The sequence below is a fragment of the Petromyzon marinus genome, chromosome 50 (assembly GCF_048934315.1).
Source record: "Petromyzon marinus isolate PM22_M1 ecotype Great Lakes invasive population chromosome 50, UKy_Petmar_22M1.pri1.0, whole genome shotgun sequence".
Lineage (NCBI taxonomy): Eukaryota > Metazoa > Chordata > Hyperoartia > Petromyzontiformes > Petromyzontidae > Petromyzon > Petromyzon marinus.
The window spans coordinates 2,245,032-2,262,127 of record NC_133716.1 but is presented as its reverse complement, the minus strand read 5'-3'; the positions used below and the strand labels follow the sequence as shown (position 1 = coordinate 2,262,127).

The 17,096-nt window shown below is 46.3% G+C and overlaps 1 protein-coding gene across 1 annotated transcript; it reads left to right on the top strand.

Annotated features, from left to right (window-relative positions):
- The first annotated feature begins 6,273 nt into the window (after nucleotides 1–6,273).
- LOC116953158 (uncharacterized) lies at nucleotides 6,274–16,620 on the top strand. Its single transcript, XM_032973066.2, has 2 exons — nucleotides 6,274–7,393; nucleotides 11,247–16,620. Exons 1-2 carry the CDS (start codon nucleotides 6,941–6,943, stop codon nucleotides 11,454–11,456), a joined length of 663 nt encoding a protein of 220 aa, XP_032828957.2. The 5' UTR covers nucleotides 6,274–6,940; the 3' UTR covers nucleotides 11,457–16,620.
- The last annotated feature ends 476 nt before the right edge of the window (nucleotides 16,621–17,096 follow it).

The window sequence follows — 17,096 nt, the reverse complement described above, 5'->3', positions numbered from 1 at the left end:
GCTGGATGAGGGCCTTGATCCGACACCTCACAGGCCATGAGGGATATTTGACCAAAGGTATTGAGCCCAAATTCGGGAACATAGAAGGGCAGTACAACAATGGATTTTGGTGCACTATGCCTCAGGAGAGGCAAGTGTGGCTTTAACAAACGAGTCCGTGCTTTCCTTGCACATTCCCTATGTTGAAATGCATGCTTGGAATTGTATTGAGACAGAAAGAGAAACATGTGGACTACAGAATATATGCAGGTTAGAGACCTAATTCTGACTCGTGAAAAGTCAGTGGGATTGGGCATGACACTTCTCTTGAGAAGATGATGATGTCCATAATAAACACAATTGAAATCCAAACATCCCACCTGCTGGCTCTGACATTCCTTGAAGACACTGCTGGAACCATCGACACTGCTGGGACCATCAACCACGGAACATCAACAAGCCTATAAATGTAACATTAAAGACAAGCAACGGTGCGATTGTGGCCATGCAGTCCATACTATGGACCATATAGTAAACCACTGTATCTGTGCTCCAGTAGAATAGGAATATCTACACGAACTCTCTACTGAATCCCTCATGGCGTGCAGACCTCGATAAATGCCATTTAGCTCCTGAACATATTGCCATATGCAGGAACAGGAAAAATGATGGACGATGGATGAGACTAACTTTGGGGTGGCAGCTATGGAAGGAAATTCACGCAAAAGGTTTAACCTACTGTGGAGATGGAGCAATGAATCAGCTCATGTGCCAGGAGGATCGCTACGTCGCAGGATAGTAAGAGATGGCAACGGCGGCAGACCTTCATCCAGCAGTGGATTGACCATGGCTGACGATGGTGATTCCTGGCATTGGCATGTTTCCATTGAAAAATGAACAAACCCCACATATAACTTCTTTGGTTCTTTCGGTAAAGTCACGTAGAATTATAATAAAATAATAAATTGATAAAATAAAATAACACAATAATATTCTCACGACGTTTCGGCCACAACACAAGCGGCCTTCATCAGGTGAAGGGGGCGAGACTGTCTGGTAGGACAGCGCTGGAGTGAAAGAGCCACGTTCAGATACGGCCTTTAAGCTGTGTGAGAGGAACAAAGCGCCTTGACAAAGGAATTAGCATATAATTTAGCATTGAAATGGCTGAATGATTAGCTTGTGACTGGTCACAGAAATAGCTATGTTAAAAGTTAAAGCATACACACCCGCAGAGGCACCCATTGTTAAAGGAATTAGCATAGAATTTAGCATTGAAATAGCTAAGTTAAGGCATACACATCCGCAGAGGCACCCCTTGACAATGGAATTAGCATAGAATTTAGCATTGAGATAGCTGAGTGATTAGCTTGTACCTGCTGCAGAAATAGAGCTTGTACCTGCTGCAGAAATAGCTACGTTAAAGTCAGAGCATACACATTCACCGAGGCCCTTAGTACAAATCAAACAGGAGAATTTAGCATTGAAATAACTAGGCGAATCCAGCATTGAAACAACTGAGTGATTAGCTAGTGACTGGTCACAGAAATGACTACACATCTGAGCTATTCACAGTACTATATAGTGAACCAATAAAAACTAAAATATAAATTACCTTCATGTTATCAATAACTCTATATTCTCCAATCAGCTAAGCTACCAACAATAAGTCGTTATATATCACAATGCTATATGGCGAAAAAATGGGTGGATTCTTACCCTCAAATTTCAGCACCACGGATAGCTACGGGCCCCGTTCAGACGGACGAGTTCGTCCATGGTCGGAACAGAGGGGGAGAGAGACAGCTGCGAGGCCCTAGTATGCTCCATGTTGTAAAACTATACCATTAACCGTGGTGTGAGAGGTATTAAGAGGCAATGCTGGCGAAAGAGCTGCGGTCTGAAGGTCATCGTAAAAATACAATTAATTAAGAACAGAAATGATTTAAAACATCTTTCCAGTGGTTACTAAGCCTGAATCCATCTTCTCGGTTGAAATTGTCTCTGTGCTTGTATATGTGAATGGCCTCATGAACGAATCTCTCATGGTAGCCGGTTGGTTTGCAAAGAACCTCCGTCTTGGAGAAGTCAATGTCATGTGAGCCCACTGAATTATAACAGTGATCTGCCACGGCAGAGGAGTTCGTCCTACCGTGTTTCAAGTCTGCTTTGTGTTTGCGGATGCGGTCCGAGATATGTCTTTTGGTTTCTCCAATGTAGCTACTACCACAGAGGCACTTTAGTTTGTAAACGCCCTGGTACTGTATGTCTGGAACAGCATCTTTTACAGATGGAACTAAATCACGGATTTTATGTACTGTGTTGAATCGGACCTGGATCTTGTGTTTGTTCAGGATTTTGGAGATCTTTTTAGTGACCCCTGCAATGTAGGGTAAGGTGATGGTTTTGAGTGGCTCCACAAGAGGATCCTTCTTCATGACTGGAGTGATGGCTTTGCGGATTGTGTAGTCGGAGTAGCCATTAGCCCTGAGAGCCTGGTGTACGTGCTTGAGTTCACTGGTAATGTGTTCCTGGTCGGAAATGCATTGGGCTCTATGGTATAGAGTCTTGATGAGGGAGTTCTTCTGGGATGGATGGTGGTGGGAATCCGGTTTCAAGTAAGCATCTGTATGGGTAGCTTTCCTGTAGACAGAGTGGCTCATTGAACCATCATGTCTTCTTTTAATTAAGACATCCAAAAAGGGTAGTTTGCCATCTTTTTCGACCTCCATGGTAAATCTGATGGCTGGGTGTATGGAATTGATGTGGTCGCGGAATTGGTCTAGAGCAGGCTGGCCATGTGGCCAGATGACAAAGGTGTCATCAACGTACCTCTTCCATAAGGTCGGGCGTAGAGTGGCAGTCTGGATGGCGTCAGTTTCAAATTTTTCCATGAATACGTTGGCTACAACCGGAGATAGGGGGGAGCCCATTGGGGTGCCCTCAGTTTGTTTGTAGATAGTTCCATTCCAGGTGAAGTAAGTGTTGGTTAAGCAATGTCTCACCAAGGGGGGTACATCAGTATGCAGTCCTTGATGAACCAGGTCTTCAATGATAGCGATGGTGTCAGGTACCGGGACTTTGGTGAACAAGGACACCACATCAAAACTGACAAGCAGGTCGTTTGGGGACAGGGAAATGCCTTTGATTGTCGATACCAGGCGAGTAGAATTTAGTACCGCAGAGGTGGTTTTTCCAGTGAAAGGTCGCAGTATATCAGTCCGTCTGAACGGGGCCCGTAGCTATCCGTGGTGCTGAAATTTGAGGGTAAGAATCCACCCATTCTTTCGCCATATAGCATTGTGATATATAACGACTTATTGTTGGTAGCTTAGCTGATTGGAGAATATAGAGTTATTGATAACATGAAGGTAATTTATATTTTCGTTTTTATTGGTTCACTATATAGTACTGTGAATAGCTCAGATGTGTAGTCATTTCTGTGACCAGTCACTAGCTAATCACTCAGTTGTTTCAATGCTGGATTCGCCTAGTTATTTCAATGCTAAATTCTCCTGTTTGATTTGTACTAAGGGCCTCGGTGAATGTGTATGCTCTGACTTTAACGTAGCTATTTCTGCAGCAGGTACAAGCTCTATTTCTGCAGCAGGTACAAGCTAATCACTCAGCTATCTCAATGCTAAATTCTATGCTAATTCCATTGTCAAGGGGTGCCTCTGCGGATGTGTATGCCTTAACTTAGCTATTTCAATGCTAAATTCTATGCTAATTCCTTTAACAATGGGTGCCTCTGCGGGTGTGTATGCTTTAACTTTTAACATAGCTATTTCTGTGACCAGTCACAAGCTAATCATTCAGCCATTTCAGTGCTAAATTATATGCTAATTCCTTTGTCAAGGCGCTTTGTTCCTCTCACACAGCTTAAAGGCTGTATCTGAACGTGGCTCTTTCACTCCAGCGCTGTCCTACCAGACAGTCTCGCCCCCTTCACCTGATGAAGGCCGCTTGTGTTGTGGCCGAAACGTCGTGAGAATATTATTGTGTTATTTTATTTTATCAATTTATTATTTTATTATAATTCTACGTGACTTTACCGAAAGAACCAAAGAAGATGAATCATTGCAGTCACGAAAGCTTTAAACCCACATATAACATTATGAGCTCATGGTGTATATTATGTATTTGAGAAAGCCTTGCCAATTTTGCCTTGGATTTTGGACAAAAGTGGATTAGCTAGAGACATCTCAAACATATGAACCCCTGACACTGAAAGGTCCACAAAGATAGGTGCATGAACACGCTCAGTGTACTGCCACCACCTGGTTATCTTACAGCCAAATGAGTTTGGGAGCCCAACTGATCTACATGGAGGTCCAACATTTGGCAAAATTCGAAAATTCGCCACGCAATTAACAGTCAGACCTCGCTTAGAACGACCCGAGTAGAACGCCGATTCGTTATTGCGCTTTGTCAAGGGAGAATATTTGAACGAAATTTTGTATAAATAAAAATGTATGTAAATATGAAAAAAATCCAAACATATGCTAGTGTGCTGCGCTGTATGAAAACAGCTTACACGAGCAAGAATAAGTAATATTTTTTAAAACTTTTTTTTATACACGCTTTAATGAAATGTACCGTACTAGTAATGTAAGAACTCCACGACTCCAGGAAGTGGCCCCGAAGCTTGCCACAACGTAAGGGACCGTGGTGATTTACAGCCAACGTCCGTTGACCGTGGACAATTAGAGCCAAGCCATAACATAACATCTCAAAAAAGAATGTTTTAAAATGTTTTTTTATTTTTTTATGATAGAATATAGTATTGTCATCAGTATGACATAAGCATACCAAGTTTGCAGTCAATACCACATTGGGAAGTGGGTTAAAATTGAGTTGCAAGATTTGAGGATACAACAGTGAGTTAATAGTAAAAAAAAATCGCAGCAGCGCAGCCACAACAACCGCCATTCGCCACTAAGTGGCGGTGACGTCACCACGACACTTGTGCCAGGTCATGTGCACCTTGAGGCCACGTGAAGTGTCGAACGTCCGCTGGCAGGAGGTCACGGGGCAGACCCAGGTGCCACAGGTCGACTGAGATGATTGGCTGATGCACCACCTGTGCCCCCTGCTGTGCCAACCCGCTGTGCTTTAGCCACCCGGCGCTCCGCTCGTTGTTGTGAGCATCGCTCCTCCGCCCTCCGTTGTTGTTGAAGGGCGACTGCCTCAAACTGCCCAGTAGCGTCCTTCACGAGCCTCCTCCACAGAGGCCGATCTTGATTCCGCTGGTACCAGTCATCGGCAAGTCCACTCAGCTCCACGTCCTCCTGTACCACATCACTCCATTTCTTCTCTAGCCCGTGCCCCGCCCGTTTAGTCCCCTCGATCCGGCCGAACAAAAGCTGTTTCTGCATGCGGTGGCTGGGCATGCGGGCTACATGACCCAGCCAACGCAGCCTTGCCTGCCGGAGGAGCTCACCGATGGGACCTTGCCCAGATCTTTCAAGGATTTGTGAGCTCCTCACACAATCCAGCCTGGTTAAACCCAGGATGGATCGTAGGCAGGCTAGCCTAAATGTTTCCAACCGGCGAAGATGTTCCATTAAGGGGGTCCACGTTTCGCAAGCGTAGAGAAGGGAGAGAATGACCATGGCCGAGACCTGAAGCTTAGTGCGGAGTGACAGACCAGGTAGCTTCCACACAGTGTTACGCAACCGATGAAAAGATATTGCCGCTCGACTGATTTGGAGTGAGACCTCTGCTGTTAAACTGGAGCCGGTCATAAGCACACTGCCCAGGTATGGCAAACTCTCCACTCGCTCCACAACCGCCCCATCACTGATTGGGAGTTGTGGGGGTGGAGTGTCCGATGGTACAAAATACCCAGGCAGGTGCTTAGTTTTGGTGGGGCTGATGGTAAGGCCCCATCTCTTAGTGGCACGCTCCAGTCTCAGCAGCAGCGTCTCCAACTCCTCCTCTGAATGAGCAGCTATTACCAAATCATCGGCATACATAACGTGGTTGAGCAATAGGGAGCCATCCCTTGACCGCACCCGGGCATCGATCAGCCTCCCATTATATCTGTACCAAATGGAGATTCCCCCGGTACAGCTATTGAAGGCTGCACGAACTACGTGGTCAAAATAGATGTTAAATAATGTGTGAGCCAGAGGACATCCCTGTCGCACCCCACACCCACCGCCATCTTTGTTTACGTTCACTCAGCCAATGAGAGCGCCGAACGCTCGGAGCCAATCAGCAGCCAGCCCCCCCCCCCTCTTTGCGATTCGATTATCAATCGAGATTTGAAGTTTGCGTGACTGCAGGGATCAATACTCTTTGGTTCTATCTATTTTATTTTATACCTACGTGACTTTACCGATTCGATTATCGTCTTTCGTGGCACGATTAGATTAAAATAATCTATTTGTCATTCAATGTTGTTACAGAACTTATTCAGTGATGTTATAAAAGTTATTCAGTGTTGTTGTAAAAAGTTATTCAGTGTTATTACAGAAGTTATTCCGTGTTGTAGAAAGAATTCAGTGTTGTTATAGAAGTTATTCAGTGATTTTGATTTAAAGCTTTCGTGACTGCAGGGATTCATATTCTTGGTTCTTTCGGTAAAGCCACGTAGAAGGGAAACAATAAAATAATACAAATATAAAACAATAAAATTATCACGACGTTTCGACTGCAACATAAGCAATCATCATCAGGTGTGAAACCCACAGCAAGAAAATTTGAAAAAAGTGGCGATTTTTTTAACGTTAGCACCACAGTGGTGGGGGGTGGTGGATGGTGGTGGGGGGTGGTGGTGGTCCCACACTTCAAGGTGGCCTCCAGGGGCCCGCGGGCCTTGCAACAAAGCGAAAGCATCGATCGGCGTGCTGCCGTGGGCTCCTCACGACAAGAGAGATTCCATCGGCGGTGGAATCGTCCCGCCCAGCCAAGGCGTCTCCCCCCAGCAATCGGATTCGCCTCTTCCCCCCCGCCGATGGCGTCCGTGCCGTCGCCCGCCGCCGCTTCGGCGCTGCTCCGCTGCCGCCTGCTCCGTCCTCCTCGTCCGCCCCGCAAGCGAAGTGGAGACTCGGCCCCTTCGACGTCCACCTCGGCCGCCTCGTCCACCTCGTCGCTCTGCTCGTACCTCTCCTCCTTCTCGCTGTCGCTCTCGCTGCGGCCTCACGGCGACCGCGCTCGGGCCCCCCGCCTCGCCTTGTCTCTTCGCCTGCCTCGGGCCTCCTCGGCTGGCGCGGCCCGAGAGGGAGGAGGGGTCGGGGTCGGCGCGGCCACGCGGCTGCTCCTCCTGCCGGGCCTCGCGCTGAGACTCGGCGGCGGTGGTGGTGGAGGTGGTGGAGGTGTCGCTGGCGGCTGCCGTGGACGCTGTGGAGGAGACGTCGACTCGCTGCTGGACGAGATCGCCGAGGTGAAGAGGCACGTGGAGGAGGCGGTGAGTTTTGTTGGGCGCGGAGGTGATCGCTAACCTCGCCCTGTATACAGGACGTCTTGGTCTTCATTTGAAGCTTTTGTGACTGCAGGAATCCATACTCTTTGGTTCTTTCGGTAAAGTCACGTAGGTAGAAAATAAATCACGACGTTTCGGGCGCAACACAAGCGTCCGTCATCAGACGAGAAAGCATCAAAAGAGTAAGGACGTCTTGAGTTCATGCAGACCCTTGGCGCCTGCGGTGTGTTCAGATATAAACTCTGAACACTTGAACTATGTAGCTCTTTTTCAGAAGCGACCTGACCGCAAATGATAGCTCTGTATCATCTCTGTGTGTTCAGAGTTTATATCATCTCTGAACACACAAGAGGTGATACAGAGCTATCATTTGCGGTCAGGTCGCTTCTGAAAAAAGAGCTACATAGTTCAAGTGGTCCTAATCTGAACAAAAAAAATAGTCACGAATAGTAATGCTTTATCGTCAAGGTCGATCCGCTGCTGGATGAAGGCCTCCCTTCTTGCGATGGTTATCAACCCACCCGGCTCCTCCTTGCACGCGAGCTGAACTCGCCCACCGCTCCCCATCTCCTATCGCGATATCCTTCCCCACTCCCGGCACGTTTGACTCTTGCAGCAGAGGGGGGTGCAGCGGATCGTGATAAGCGAGATACAGCCGTTTACAGTTACACATATTTAAGTTCATTTCTTTTATTAGGTATGTAGCCCTGTGAGCCATTCGGCTCTTGAATCGGGTGCAACCGCAACATACAAAAACATGAACAAGGAAAACGTCTTAAAGTGACGACGCGCAAAACAGAAAAATCCAGGGAAAAAAACTGCAAAGTCTTCCAGAAAAAGCCACCGTATACCAACGCTGTGTAACAAAAATCCCAGTGGGATGCAAGTCAAACAATAACAACCATAGGACAATTTAGATTAAAGTTATCAGTCTAACTCTGTACTACAACAAACAAATATGGCTAAACCAAAACGTTTTCGAAATCGCCAAAATGAAGCTATAATAGTTGTTTAATTCTGAAGAAACCTTATCGTGGTAACCACACTTCACTGCTTGCTTGGCCGGGACGTGGCCGTACAGAAAGTGACCAAATAACCAGGCGAGGTAAACTAAACTATTTTGTTCATCAACGGGTTTTACTTCACTTGACTCTGTGTGTCGTGGTCAAATCTTGTCATAAAAATTTTGTCTACTTCCTGTTGTCCAGTTAATTCCAAAATTTTCCACACGTACTCAGATGCGGTGACAATGCGTGCCTGTATAAAAATCGGCATCAATTAATCAACGAATTGGCTCTTTTAAAGCAATTAACATTTTGTATGGGCGGCTTATTAATTCAATATTTATTTGGGTCGGTAAAAAAAACGCCTCGCCACCACGTGTCTCAGGCGCCACCACGTGGCGGAAGTAATCAATTCAAACATACTCTTTGGTTCTTTCGGTAAAGTAACGTAGGTATAAAATTAAATAAATCACGTTTCGGGCGCAACACAAGCGTCCGTCATCAGGACGCTTGTGTGTGCGCCCGAAACGTCGTATTTTATTTTATACCTTACGTGACTTTACCCAAAGAACCAAAGAGTATGGATTCCTGCAGTCACGAAAGCTTCAAATCAACTCTAAACGCATGTTTCTAAGTCTGGAGGGAATTAAGCGGAGGACCCCGGAGAAATAAATCCACGCGACCACATCGAGAAAGAAAACACACAAACCCCACATATACAGGAGTTAGGATCGGGATCGAACCCACGACGTGCTGTATACCGGGCGAGATAACATCTACGCCACACGTGTACACAAGCATTTCTGAGCAGTTGGTCAGTCAGTTTTTTTTGGCAGGCTGCACATGGTGCTTTCATGGCGCTGATGGTGTCACGGCTGCATTTCCAGTTCTTGCATCAGGCGTAGGTCTGGGGTGGGGAGTGAAACTGGACACACGAGTTTGGCAAAACGTACCCCGGTTTGCTGCTTAAATATATCCGCATAGCCGTCATTTACTGCCAAAATATCCATTGTCACAATCTCAAACCCTCCGCCCTTCCCCGTACGCACCTGCTTTTAAAGTTGCTTATTCCAGACGTTTATGTTAACGTAGTGTGAAAATGCTACGTTATCTCAAGGTGTGTAGTGTATTTTCTGATTTTTAAAAATGGGAGTTTGATCACAAACAGGATGTCGCTAGACGCTGAGGATCGGCGGTCAAGATTAAGTTTTAAGTTATTTGGCAGCTGTAAACTTCCACATGAGATGCCACACTTTGTTGAGCTATCACTTGCGGCCAGGTCACTGCTGAAAAAGAGCTGTGTAGCTCTGTGGGCCTTACCTGGTAAAATAAAAAAAACTAAATAGTTTAGTTTTAAATGTAGTTTGAGTTATATCAATAAATCTGCAAAGATTTGTGGAAATTCACGTTTTTAACCTACTGAGCTACAATAACCTGCAGAGGCGGTACAAAGCAACCTCAACTAGATCATAAACACATGCACGGCTCCTTTGTCAATGCTCTCCCAGGTGACTTGTGCAAAGGAGCTACATAGATCAGTGGGCCTTACCTGGTAAAATAACAAATAGTATAGATTGATATTGGGAATTTGCTGTCACTAGTGATTGACGTGAGGTCGAGAAAAAGCCTTGACAAGTTGACTGCTGACAAGCGTGTTTTCCCAAATGAGTGCGTGTTTACAGTATTATCTGGATCCACTTTTGATAGACTACCGGTAGAACATTTTTGTATGTTGCTTCACTATCCTCTGGTGCCCACAAAGAATCACAGCCCCACAGCTGTCTATGGCAACCAGGGTTTATAATGAAGTAATATATTGTACATTTTATAAATTGACTTTTTTCATTGCTGTACGTATTGTATTTATAATTTTTATGCGACCTGTTGCAAACGTGTTATTAATTTGACAGTTTTTTGGTTTTGTTGATGAAACCCGATTCAAGAGCTTCTTAGCTCACAGGGCAATTCTAAATAAACTGTTCTAAACTGTTCTAATTGGTGGTCACTGATCCAACATAGCTGGCATGTGCATTGTTTCACGAGAATACGATCATGCGCTTCCCTGTTGGTCCTTTCACACATTTTACCGAGAGGCAGGCAACTCGGGTAAATGTATAGATAGTCGATCTAAATCCAAACCGCGATAGTGGATGTTTTAAAGAATTTGTTTAGCCAGCAAAACTGTGGACCGGTTTCCACTGTCTGATTCCCATCGCTCGTCAGGTCGAATGCGCGAACGTTCCTTTGTTGCCAGATATAGTTGCGGTGGTAACTGCATCCAAGGTGAAGCTTTTAACATGAGTGACCAGATACTACCGCAACTGTATAGATTACCACTTTAACTGTTTGTTGCTCGCCGGTTGTCATTTTGGGCCTTTGCAATTGTCATACAAAAAGAAACTCGCTTCGCGTTACCCAAATTCGCATTACGCATAGCAGCAATCATTGCCCCTGACTAGTAGACTACTGCCTGCTTGCAGACCGGGTTCCGAGTCACCTTGTGCCACAAAGGGACAGCGGCCACTGGGGAAAAGGGGAGGGGGGATGCCCTTTCAAACTTGTCGAGATAGAGATGCAAGTCACTTAGCGTATGTAAAGCGCTCTATGTTGAACTTCTTTCCCACCGTGCGTGGCCAACCGCACGAATCGGCGGAAGGACAACAAACTAAATACAAAAAAGCAGTTCTAAAAGAAATGAGATGTCCCCGCCACGAAGCAGGATGGGCCTATCAAATAAATCGCAACTATTATAATTACACGACACGTGCCTGGTGTTGAGTGGCGGTGCGCTGACTAACAAGGGTGGCGCGCTCGCGTCTCTCCGGCGGCGCCAGGAGCTGTGCGGGAGCGCGGCGGCGGCGCGCGCCGCCTGGGCCCGCGCCGACGACGTGAGCGGGAGGTTCCGCGCCGCGCTGCGCCGCGCGGGCCCCGGCGAGCGCCACCGCATGGAGCTGCGCTTGGGGCCCCACATTCAGCAGCTGCGGCGGAGGAGCGCGCCCGGCGCCGCCTCGGCGAAACCCCCACGCCACGACGACGGCAGTTAGTCCACGTGTACGACCGCGAAGACGGCGGCGGCGGCAGCGGCGGGGCTGCTGCTGCTCCGCTATATACAGCCGCTGCCGTTCAACGATATTGGCTTCAGGGTTCACGGCACGTGGTAGAGGTGCAGCCGTTGCAAGTGTTTGCTCGTGTCGCTGCTGCCAAAAGGCCGCCACTAGAGGGAGCTCCAGCGAGAGTGCTTTTAGAGTATTTTTTTGGCGTACTCTCACGCCATCCGGACGTCTTGGAGGAGAGGTGGGAGTACCCACACTTTAACCCACCACACGTGACCTGCCGGTCGACTAACTGGTGTACCCATATTATACTCCCGGGTTGACAGGAGGCGGATTTAAGAAATGCGCCGATTCCTTCAACTGCCACGCCGGGAGATCGAACCGGTCACCTGTGGATTCAGTATTGCAGAAGGATGTGATCGTGGGTGCGTGCGTGTATGGGGATAAAAGGGGGGTGACAGGGTCGGGGATGGAATTATTAGGGCTATTGATTGGTTGCTGCATCCTTTTTCAGTGTCTACGTCATGCACTGTGGTGCTCACAAATCCTTCATTTCAAGGGACTGCAGTATTCTCTGCACGCCGCTCACATGGATAAAGTTGACGGGGCGGGCGAAATGTTTGTATGCGAGTTCGCCTTGATCAGCTTCGCACTACAGCAACGAAACCTGGTAGATGTTATGGTGCCATTGCAGAGGGCGCTTGCTAACTCTTATACTTTGCGACAACAATCTCCGTTCACCACTAAGTGGCGGTGACATCACCACAGCGCTTGTGCCATGCTAGGTGCACTTTGAGGCCACGTGAAGTATGTAAAGCCGGCAGGCAGGAGGTCACGGAACAGACCCAGGTACCGTGGGTTGACGAAGATGGCTGGCAGATGCACCAACTGTGCTCCCCGCTGTGCGAACTGCATTTTAGACGCCCTGAGCTCCGCTTGTTGTCGTGAGCATCGTTTCTCTATCCTCCTTTGTTGCTGGAGGGCGACTGCTTCCAACTCCCAGCGTAATTTACGAACTTCCACACATCATTACACACATCATTACACGGTGCTCTGCAAAGTCGACCGGCAACAGTGATTTTAATTTGAGTTGGAGAGCGACACTTGTAAGACTCTATTAGCTGAGCCTTCTTATCCCGGAGTTTGTTGAAGGATCTCAAGGTTATGTGGAATCCCTCCCCGTAGAGACAGTTAAATTTCGATTTAAAGCTTTCGTGACTGCAGGGATTCATCTTGGTTCTTTCCGTAAAGTCACGTAGAATGGAAATAAAATATTTTATTAATAAAATATTAATAAAATATTTTATTTATATTTTATTTCCATTCTACGTGACTTTAATAAAATATTTTATTTCCATTCTACGTGACTTTACCAAAAGAACCAAGAAGATGAATCCCTGCAGTCACGAAAGCTTTAAATCGAAACTTGTAAGACTGCCTGCCTGTTGATGACGTTTGTTCCAGATGGAAGGTGTGCAGAGAAAAATGTAACATCTTTGAAGAGGAGACTGCTGGCTTAAGGCTCGGGTTTGTGCTATGGCCTTTTCTTGTATGGACGTACGAAGCAATCCACACTCTTAGTTGGCACAACAGCGTTAACACGTAAATGAGTGCATCCGTTTCCCTAAGATCTCAGAAGCTAAAACAGGATTTGAGCCTGGATAGCGCTTGGATGGGCGACCCGCCATGTGCAAAAGACTTTGGGGAAGGAGGCATTGTGGGTAGTGGGGGGGGGCAGTGCAGAAAAATCCATTGTTGTGCACCCACTCCAACGTTTGCCAACCCGCACTGACAAGTGTGGTGAAGTACAGTCAAACAGCCTTCACAATCGACGAGTTGTGGGGGAGGCAATCACAGAGCAGCAGATTGACAAAACGGGGCCGTACATTAACTCGAGTGATCAAGTCACCTCGTTGACCTGTAAATCGTTGATAATACGACAAAGAAAGCTAACGTTACCCAAATTGGGATTATGCACAGCAGCAATCGTTACCCCTGACCGGTAGACTACTGCCCGCTTGCAGACCAGGTGCCTGAGTCACCTTGTGCCACAAAGGAACAGTGGCTACTGGGGGGGGGAGAGGGGGTGCACTTTTAAACGTGTTGATAGAGATGCAAGTCACTTGGCATATGTAAAACGCTCTGTGTATATGTTGCACTGCGTTGACACACCGCACGTGGCCAATTGCGCTGATCGGAGGTGCGGCGGAAGGACAACAAACTAAAGACAAAGCAGTTCGAAGATCGCTGGATCTGTCGTTGAGCAGTAGTGTCGCTCTGTTCACGTGCGGATTAAACGCTGCATCGTAAGCGTCGTGTCACTCTGACGCTGGCGACTCCACGATGCAGGCGAAGATTACCACGTTTAGTTCCGTCGCAAGTAAATGTCACTCAAATGTGAAATAACCTTGACCGGCATCCCGAAGGCATATAAAAATGTTTCTTTAGAGATCCAGTTCATCAAATGAGCAGTTCTCATAGCTATGCACCTAGACTGCCTTCCTCGGCTGGCCGACATGAGATTGAGGTTTCATTGCTTGAAGGATTTAAAACCACAGCGCACTCCCCTTACCAAAGTGCCCCATAGACTGCACTGGCATCAAAACAATCCAGCGGTGACAGCAAGGCGGTGCGGTAATTGTGCAATGTAACTGCAACATTAATAGGACTTTCCCGATTATGCTTGAAACCCAAGTTGGACAGCCTGAGACTACAAAATGATTGCGCTTTTCTGCAAACTCATTACACGTTGTGGAGCATTATGGGTAAAAAGCATTTAAGCAGAACTGCATGTTGCCTCTTCATTTAAATAAAATAGTAGAAACTGGTCCAGTTTGTTTGCTTGAACAAATGCTGCTGGATATTTGTTGAGAAAGCTAGTAGGCTGCTGGACTAAAACCAATATTCATTTTGTTGTGTGGAGGCAGAACAGAGTTATGCTTACATACGATTTTACATTTCTATAAAAGTACTTTGTCCTGTTGCGTTTGTACTCGGCAGCATTTAATGACGCATTGCCCGATGCAGTTTTCTGTTCACAACAGGCGTTCTCTATAGTTGTGATGGATTAAGTGCATTGTCACTCATGCTGCTGTGTTGTGCATTGTAGAACACTGAATCTCATTTACTTTGACTATGGTGTTCCATCCATACTAATCGATAAAAAATACCTTTGTTCGTATGGACCTCACTGAACCGATTATTAAGATTTACATAAGTTATAAATACATTTCAGGATGTTAAATTACATCTGAAGGATGATGATATGGCAGTGGGTTCAGGCCTTCATCCAGCAGTGGATTGAGCATTATTATTCCAAGCGTACACGTTCCCCGAACCCTTCTGCAGCGAGCTGAAATGATGCTGTTCAAGAACATGGCTCGCATGTAGAAACGAGGTAAATCATGACTTGAAGCTTTTGTGACTGCAGGAATTCATATTCTTTGGTTCTTTCGGTAAAGTCACGTCGATGGGTCGGTTTTTTGTAATTTTCTTTCACCCTATCTCCGTGATTTTACCGAAAGACCCAAAGAATAGGTAAAATCACTGAAAATGTCCTCGTGTGCAGTTTGTAAGATGCCAATATTTGAATGATTGTAACAAGATGTTTTAAGTAGTGTAATTTATCAACTGAATGCTGCACACAAGAGCAAATTTAATAAATGCAGCATATTGCCAAACATACAGCCGATCCATTATTACAACCAGGCACTTGTGAGTTTATAATTAGTATTACATTTTTAAAATGCACTAAGCTTAAGTAACTTCTGTTTGATGTGATTTTGATGGAGTGAAGAGAGGTTTTCAGAGCCTTATGTTAATGTGTGTAATGGGTGCAGACTATGCCAGAACACGACTACAATTCACTCACAAAACTTGCAGAAATCGGGTGACTCGAGACATGAACACCACTTCAGAGCGTTTAGCTAGCTCTGCTGTGACCCAGGTTCCCAATCTGGGGTTTAGCTGTTCTTTTTAAAATTGGATTCACAAGTATAGCGAGTTGGATGTTTTCAGCCTAGTCACACAAAAGCTGGGCCTAAAAAAACACACTTTTTGACTTTGTAGCGACGCATATTCCAGCCCTGAGAAACAAAATTTGTTTTGTTTTACTGCCATACGATGAAAACTCTTTGCAGGGAATATTTAAGGTGGATCCTTATTGTCAGTTTAAAAAAAAAGTGTTCAATGGCCTTCCAAAGCAGATCTAACATCTTCCGCGGCCACTCGTACACAAGGTGGTGCAGTGCATTCTGCGAATGGAAATCGCTCGTCTCGTGGAGTGACGCCGATGGCATTATTGGATTTGATATGAACAATAAGAGAACTTGCTCCATTTCACGACTTTTATCATTGAATGTAGCAGTTTTTTCTAAAATCAAACCCCTGCTCTTAAGCATTTTTAAACTGTTCTTTGCCTAACGTACGTGTGGTGTGTTCAATTGGTAAGACAGTGATAATAATAGGTGCTAATTCGCCGATTCACAGCACTGGCGGAGCCAGTGGGGGGGGGGGGGGGGTGGCACGTGCCTCCCCAATGATCCGATCGAAATCCATAATTTCGATCGGATCATTGGGGTTTTGTAATAAATCGGCATTTTGCGACCCCCACTGCCACTGTGCAGCATATGCCAGGGACTCTATGAGATGATAGGACAATAGTCTGAGTCCATAATTGGCAATAAGTAATGGCAAAGCAGTTATAAGTGACTCAGAATTGTGCGCGGTTGCTTATACAGTCCACGACTTCCCTGAAGGCATCATCACCTTCAGCGAGCGCGATGCCGATCACACAACGCGGTTCGAATTGGACCCTCGATCGATGGGCTGCGCCATCGCCGCACACGCGTCGAATAAAAAGCAAGGGACAAGTCCTTACTAACAACTATCATTTTTCATTGCTGGAGGGGTTGCCCCCAACCCCCCGACCTGAAAATCCTGGCTCCGCTATTGATTCAAAGTGTTTGAATCCCTCGGTATTCGTGGCAGCAGCAGTCGTGCTGCCCTTGCAGTGTTGTTGTGGCAGGTGCGTGGCTAAACTCGGCGCGCGATGAGTTTTGTCCACACGTGCGTGTTTTTAAGGTGATCATTCCACAACGGTCATGGTACGAAACGTTATTTTTAAAGTCGTTAAATAAACTACAAATATTCAAAATGCTGTTTCCATCTCTTCTTTAACATTCCATGCGCAACACGCAGCTAGTTTGTCACTGCATTGTTTGGTAGTTGGGGGTTAAATGTGTTTTAAGTAATTACTGGAACGTGGCACAGGACTGCGGGTAACTTGCTGTTCGGAGTTGATGGCAGGATCTTTTGCCGAATATAACGCTGAAACGTTGAAGTGGAGCAGTCACACAGTGGCTCAGTGCATTGGACCGTGAAATTGGGAATCCAAGTTCGATTAATGGCCATCGCGAACGTCGGTGATTTTTTTGCTTAAATGGGGCATTGAGGCAGTGCTCATATCCTGTGAACAGCTCTTTAGTCCGTGATGGAAATTCCCAATTCCTCTGGGTGGGGGCGAATCGATCCATAGGACAACCAACTGTCCACTTCCCCACAGTGGTACTCATTTTATTGACCCGGTATCATAGTCCGCAAACTTGACCAGTGTGAAAAATTTCACGTAAA

Coding starts and splice junctions, on each gene's coding strand:
- LOC116953158 (XM_032973066.2), top strand. CDS start 6,941: ATGGCGTCCGTGCCGTCGCCCGCCGCCGCTTCGGCGCTGCTCCGCTGC. Junction 7,394..11,246: donor AGAGGCACGTGGAGGAGGCG/GTGAGTTTTGTT, acceptor CGGCGGCGCCAG/GAGCTGTGCGGGAGCGCGGC.